Source organism: Alosa alosa, chromosome 3 (genome assembly GCF_017589495.1).
Source record: "Alosa alosa isolate M-15738 ecotype Scorff River chromosome 3, AALO_Geno_1.1, whole genome shotgun sequence".
Lineage (NCBI taxonomy): Eukaryota > Metazoa > Chordata > Actinopteri > Clupeiformes > Clupeidae > Alosa > Alosa alosa.
In genome coordinates, this window is record NC_063191.1 from 20,593,557 (window position 1) to 20,601,068 (window position 7,512).

A 7,512-nucleotide genomic window follows, 5' to 3' on the forward strand; every position below is an offset into this window, starting at 1 on the left:
AAGTGCATTGCGCAACACAGGCGCCCAAGCAAGCGCTCCTGCAGGTGTAAGCTACGGCTGTACCTTACCATCAGGCAACTCAACAACGAGAAACAGTTTCCAAGTTGACCTAACTTTCCAACTCTGCACAGTAACTGCATGACAGTAGGCTATTTACAATATTTTATGTAAAGTATAGTTTGTAAACACGTTATCATAAACTTAATGCACGCACAACTTTTGTTTGAGCAGGTGAGAGAATAACAATGGATGGATGCAGCAACAACAGAAATTGTAGCCAAGGCTACTTGCTGCTTTCTTTTACTATCTATGGTTGCTGGTTAACAGCACATAATAAGCTGATTTAAGCTAATTCACAAACTCAAGACTTCAAGGCCATCATGGATATAAAACGTTTTTTGAAAACAACGAAAGGATGGAGGGAATATAGCAAAGCTTGGAGTTATTTCAGATGGGCTACAACAAGGTAGCCAAAATTGTGGTGCTTGTCAAAACCTTAGCGCAGCTGGAATAATGCTCATAGGCTGATGTTAAAGCAATGTTTAAAGGAACTGTATGTAAGATTGTGGCCAAAACTGGTACTACAATCACTTTCAATTACTGTAGAGCGGTGTATCCCCTTCCCCTCCCCTCTAACTGGCAGAGCTGGCAACCCCGGATGCCAAAACACTAACTTTGTGATTAGTAGATAGGTGCAGGGTGACGCACCAGGCCAAAACACAACATGAAAACATCAGTTGAGGGCTGCAACTTCACTTTTTAAAAGACAATATCCTGGCTGGACTGCTGTTGTCAGTGATATAAGTATTTGAAATGAACATGATTTCTTAATGTCTAGTGACATATCAGGGCCATTTTATGATTAATTGAAATACATTTCTTACATACGGTTCCTTGAAAGCCATACACAACGGTAAATTGGAACAAAACTAAAGGTAACTTTAGCCTTTATAGGGCTGTATAAAGTTGTTCAAATTAATAGGTCGTAATTAGGCATTGTTGTTGTAAAGATATTCCATATAGATGTAGGACTACTATATAGGCTACTAAATTTTTAGTTGACCAATGCACGAACAAAACCGGGAAACGGACAAATAGTATCATATTATTCGAATGTTTCCATCTGTGCACAGGGTGTCGGTCGGGTGTGCATAGCATTCATTCCTGCAGGCCTGTGGCCGTGCATGCACCCTTACAATAGCATCTGAATATGCGCCACTGACTTTAGACCAGGAGGTTCCTGGTCTGTGGCGGAATTGTTTTCTGAAACTGCAAAATATAAACAGGGACCGTTTGCGCCGGAACACGCCCCCTCTTTTCGCTGAAACGTCCCCATGGGCGCACATGTACAAGGATACAAGGATACAAGGAAGTTTATTGTCACATGCATATAGTTACTGGAAGTAAGAAATGCAGTGAAATTATGTCTGGTGTCAGCCTATTTGTGCATTTATGGGGGTAAAAGTGCAGTAGAAGAGGGGTTTAGTAGATTAAGTGGCAAGGGCTGCATAAGAAAGGTGGGGGAGGATTGGGATTGGGGGGCGGCACCAACAAGGAGCATGTACCTGTGGAGGGAAAATTCCAATATGCTCTGACTGCAAAATAGGAAAGACAAAAGTGCGAGTATACAAAGTCAATTGCGCTGGAGTGCAAGATAGAGCCCTATATGTTCACTAATACATGTATACAAATATGTCCAAAATGAAATTGGCAGATGGTACAAAATATGCATTTGTTTATTTTTTTCCCTTTTTTTGTTTTGTTCCAAGTTGCTTGGCTTTGTTTTTTGAATAGTTGGGTCAGTATTTATTCTTGGCACTTAAGTTTGCACTCTCTTGTGTGTTGACCAACTTATGAGTACAATACAAAGTCTTCATAATTCCGACCAAAGGCTAAAATGTGGAATGTAGAGGAAAGTTTGAGGAGAAGAGGCTTAAACCCCATAAAGGGATTGTGCCCATGGTGCCAAGCCAAGACCAATTTCATTTGGACCAGTGCAGGTTAGAATAGTTTAACAGCAAACACAACATTACTGTTCCTGAACATCTTACAGATGGGGGATGATGGGGATGAGATGGGTGTGTGTGAATGCGTCAGAGTTCTGTAGCCTGGGAGCCTGAGGCATGTGTGCCCATGAGTAGTGTTTACAGCACACTGGAGGTCAACCATGTGACTCCCGGGGTCACTGGACCGAGCACTCACAAGGTACAGCACTCACTGAGCTCAGGGCACTTTGACTGACACTGGTAGGACACTATTAAACCTTAAAGGAGAAATGTTGAGAAATGAACGTTCTAAAGAATATCTGGGTTCATTGAATTCAACATAGAATTTTAGAACCTTCAATTGTTGCGGAACTTAGAACGTTCAAAAACCTACACCTTTAAGGGTTAAACTACTGCTAAACTATTGGTTTTCTTTAAGCTAGCTATCAAACTAAAATGATAAATCAACTGTCCTCCGAGAATCTCGTCTGAGAAACAAAAGTCTTTTGTGTGAGCATGAGGGCTGTGGATGTGCCGTGGTGCCTGGAGGGCCAGGATGCAGAGCCGAGCAGCTTACGGAGGCCATCTCTGATGTCAGCGTGCTCACCACACATGAGCATGTATGGTATGATGAGTCATGTGGCCACTTATAAAGTCAGCCAGCCAGCTGGCTCCCACACCCATTTACACCAACACAATACACCAGTATAGTCTATAAGATTTGAAGTTTTCAACTATAACATTGAACATTGTGCTATATTATAGATTTAAGACATATTTTAAAAAGGTATATTCAATTTTAAAACAATCATACGTTGTGTCCATATGACATATGTCCATATTGTGTATATATGTCCATTTTAACTTTACTTTCCATTTTTAATCAAAATGAGTTCAATTATTTTGTACATTTGTTGAAAGTTCTGTGTTGTTGTCTGCTAGTTGAATAATCGTCTGAGCTACAGGAGATTAAACTGAGACATTTGAAGATGCTAGCAACTTTGACAACAATGGACCATTTGGCCAAAACAACTCTACAAAGCCACACTATTTTAGCAATATCATATTTGATTGCATAGAACATATTTGTCTGTAGATTGCACCAAACAAAAATACTGACATAATTTCATTAGACTTTAATTATATGTTGTGTTAAAGCACATGATATCAAAGTATGTTTTGTGGTATTGAGTAATTATTACTAATTCACTTAGTAACTTAACTTTAGTAAATTAACACTAAATATTGCGATACTAACATATCATTGTGGGAAACAAAGGTGTTAGGTTACACAACCCCTGATCATTGCTCTCCCCTGAAGGACCACATGATGGAGCTAGAGAGCAGGCGGTGACTCCTTAATGGCACTGATAGAGAAGAGCCGGCAACACTTTATAATAAGGTGCCATAATAAATAGCAAACTAGTCATTAGCCTAACCCTTTGTTAATATTTGTAAATTGTTACTAAAATATCTATTTGGCACACGTTAGTTTTCTGTCTTTATTGCCCCCACAATCCAAACACCCACCACCCCCAACACTCACACACAATCTCTACACAGCTTTACATCTTTACAAACACAATTTAATTGCATTTCTTACACCAGTAACTATTAACTTGTGCCAAATAGATATTTTAGTAACAATTTACAAATATTATCAAAGGGTTAGGCAATGACTAGTTTGCCATTTATCATGGCACCTTATTATAAAGTGTTGCCGAAGAGCTATATGACATAGTACTGAATATCAGAATATATCTGCAGTATAAAATGTTTACATTGGCACAAATCTGTACAAAGATAATTTAGTGTGAATAATATTTTCTAAAGGGAGAAGCAGTATGCCAGACCTTTTCTCTTCAGGTCTGTTCAAATGCATCAGACATTCCGTTTTTTGAAGACATTATCTCAGCCTAGTTAGAAGTATGAGTGGCTTGACCAATTGTGGGCCAATTGCTCATATTTCATGTTTAGTGATGATTGTTCCTTCACCTATGATATAAGAAAATAATGAGTTCACTTGTGGTTTTTTGGACATTAAAATGTGCAGTCCACAATAGTTTTTTAACAACAGATTTTGTTTTGTGTAAATTGTGGTTATGCTCTGTTTACTACAGGGCTTTATTTACTTGTGCCCTTCCGTTGTGTGGAGAGAGCTTGGACGTTCTCTGGGTCTATTTGAGTGCTGTTAATTTTTGAGCCACTAATTGCACCAGCGTGGAATATGCCCGTAGAACTCTCCTCGCGTCTTTGTCTGTGGACAATACTGGCCAGTCCACTGGAGAGTGCTTAGTGGCAGAGCAAGTGGAGGTGGTATTGTTTTATAAAAATGGAAACTTCCTAGTGAATTGAGTGTGACACATGCAGGGAAAGTGTTTAGCCTTTGAAGTGCTCAGAATGAGAGTTCCCTGTTAATAGCATTTCAAAGAGACACTGTCGATGAAGGTGATGCTTAATATGTGAAATGATCAGGTCATTATTATGGTGATGGCAAAATGCATCCATTCTCTTAATAGCTGCGTGAATGGAGGCCGGTGTGCTTGTTGCACTCTGAACACAATTTGCTGAATGTAATGTGTTGGGGACGGGAGAAAGGACCTTTTCAGAAGGTAATTGAGAGCTCTTCAGATTTTCATTTTGGCCAGGAGCTTGAATATGTAAAAACTAAAAGGATGAGCCCAGACAGGCCTGGTTCTGGGTCTGGCCTGCCTCCTTTGTGTTCTAGAATCACTTAATGGGTGCCTCCAGTGCATGTGTTTGTGTTTATATTCAGGAAAACATGGTAACAGACTGACAGATATATTTGTGCTGTGTGTGACAAGCGCTTCTGAACCTAACTTACCTCAGTTTTAAGGGTTTCCCACAAGTTTCCCGCAGCATTCCACATATTCAGTACTTTTGTGTGGTACGTAGAGGGCAGTGTTGTTTTGAAAATAACCTCACTGCTTGCCTGAAGTTAACATATCAGTAACCTTGAATGATCTCATAATGATTTGCCACCTGTGAGTTGATGCAGTTGAGGCAATGCTGATGGCATAGCGATGGACCTAGATCACAGCATCTGCCATCATGAAAAATATATTATGTGAATCTTCACACATTCCTCAATATGTATCTGTGTTAGTTGATGCAATGGAATCTTCATTATTTATAGTCTTCATTTATTCATGCAGAAATGCATCTATCCTTAAATGAACATTCCGAGGAGAAACTACACATATCCTGGAGTCTTAATTTGCCATGCCATTTTAATTAATGACTGAAAAATGCGATTAATTGTTCATCTGAGAAAGTGCTTCGGGTCAGTTATTTTTCAGAAGATTTCACTGATACTATCTTTGAATTGTAGTGTCAATTCAAGGGCAAAAAGCATGACAAACATTTCAGTGAGATAAAATGTCATTAGAGGTCAACATGCATTCAACTTAATACAGATGTTATCCATAATTAGAACACAGAGTTGATACAGGCTACCTACAATGCTTATTAGATGCTGTCACAGCCCCGTCCTCATTACTAATCTGTCCCTTGTACCATTAGAGATGGAAATTAGTAATACAAAAAGACCTTGGGCACTTTTCAATCAGAATACATTAAAGTTGCATTAAAGAGGCTAAGAGTATTATGTGCTTAATGTGATGATGCTCTTTGCTATCCGCACCAATCCTGTTCAAATAAGTTACCCCAAATCTTCTGTTCCTCTGCCATAGAGATACAGGGGGATCTGTCAAAGCAGGAACAATCCCCCTGTAATTATGATGACGCTGTGTGCTGTTGAGTATTGTCGATTAGCTGGCCTCGGCGTGCAGGACTATTTTCCCCACGCTGAACCGCGAATATGGGCCAGAGCGTTCTCTGGAGTCCTCTCTTCAGTGATTCCCGCCCACCGCTCCTGCAGCTTACCAATTTACATTTCAGCATAATGCCAGCATTAGAGAAGGCACAAGGCGGCCCTGATAAGTTACAAAGTGCTCCGGGGGTAAACCTTGTAAGAGAGGTTTTGGAGCTATTTACAGTGTTCAAATCCTTCAAAAATGCATAGCTTGAGGAGGAGATTGCTCATTGCAGGGCGACGCTTTGCACACAAAGCAAACACAATACTGAGAGAGAGTACTTTTTTTGAGGAATTGGCCAGCTGACATTAATTCTAATGGACACATCTCATATGGGAATTGAGCAGCAAAGCACAGAGACCTCAACACTGGCACAATGTCACTATCTGTACAGTAGAGCTCTGTGTATGACAGTATTCATCCGCACACTCAACAGGGCCACAAGAGGAAACACTGAAATGAAAAAGCCTCTTTTAGAAGCAGCCTTAAATGAATTCTAAGGTGCAATTTAATTTTCAATATGGAGCCATTAAACTTCTGTGGTAAATTCACTGTGAAGATATGTTTTTGATTGTACAATTCACATAACAAAATGCACTGGAAAATGCAAAATTATAACAATGAAGGTTAAAAAGCAATGGATTTTCCCCTTATCAAAATTGCTTTCTCTGCAGTTGTCCAATTCGAAATGCATTTAATTGCAAATAAAAAAGAGAGTTGAGAAAGGCGACAATGCGCACACTAAAGCCTTTTCTCATCTACAGCGAGGGAGCGCATTCAAATCTAAAGGGCCAGACAATGAGCACAGGGAGTCGTGCTCTGAATACTCTCTCTCTCTCTCTCTCTCTCTCCCTCTTTCTCTTTTTGTTACTCTCTTTATCTGTCTCTCTTGCTCTCTCTCTCACTCTCCCTTTCTCTTTTTGTTTCTCTCTTTATCTGTCTCTCTCTCTCTCTCACTCTTTTTCTTTCTCTGTCTCTCTTGCTCTCTTTCTCTGTTTGTCTCACTCTGTTCTTTCTATGCCTGTCCATGTATTTCCCTCCTAGCCCAATGCATGGTCCTATGCAGCCCAGAACAGGAACAAAACAAGTGGCTCCATTTCTGTTAAGGGCAGCTGCCACACAGCAACCTCCTGACTCCGATGCCCTTACATAATTACAGAACTTCTGCATATGAACCTCAGACAAACCTGATTTTTTTCTATTGCAGTGTGTCCCAAAAGCCAACCCCTAACACAGCAATCTACACCAGACTTGGCAGCCATGTTTTTCTACACTGTCAAGTGTACAGCTTGAGAGGGCGACAATGCTCCGCAGAGTCCGCACCCAGTCCTGCCAAAGTCAGGATTTAAGGGACAGCCCAAAGCTGAGGACGCTCTCTCTCTCTCTCTCTCTCTCTCTCTCTCTCTCTCTCTCTGCTCAGAGGGGAGGAGAGATGGCGGATTACTGGACACAATGCTGTTCACGCCACTGCCTTCATGGAGAGAGCGTGAGTGGTGGGGGGTGCTCACCTTCAGTGTGTGTCTGTCTGTCTGCTTCTCTCCTGAGGGAGAGGAGGAAGTTCAGGAAAGAAAGTCACCCTTCAAACTTTCCAGTAGTGCTGGGAATTCTATTTTTCCTTAACAAAGATTTATACATATTTATACAAGCCCAAATGCTGATAGGTAGGTAGCAGGAAAAAAAATCTTGGAATT

At 40.5% G+C, this 7,512-nt stretch overlaps 1 protein-coding gene across 1 annotated transcript in view; it reads left to right on the forward strand.

The window, feature by feature from the left end:
• Positions 1–2,133: 2,133 nt before the first annotated feature.
• The window catches only part of LOC125291634 (sacsin-like), a 14,391-nt gene continuing 9,012 nt past the window's right edge, over positions 2,134–7,512 (forward strand). The window contains exon 1 of the mRNA XM_048238455.1: positions 2,134–2,205. Within this exon, the coding sequence (XP_048094412.1) occupies positions 2,134–2,205 (72 nt within the window). The remainder of the gene's footprint in view (positions 2,206–7,512) is intronic.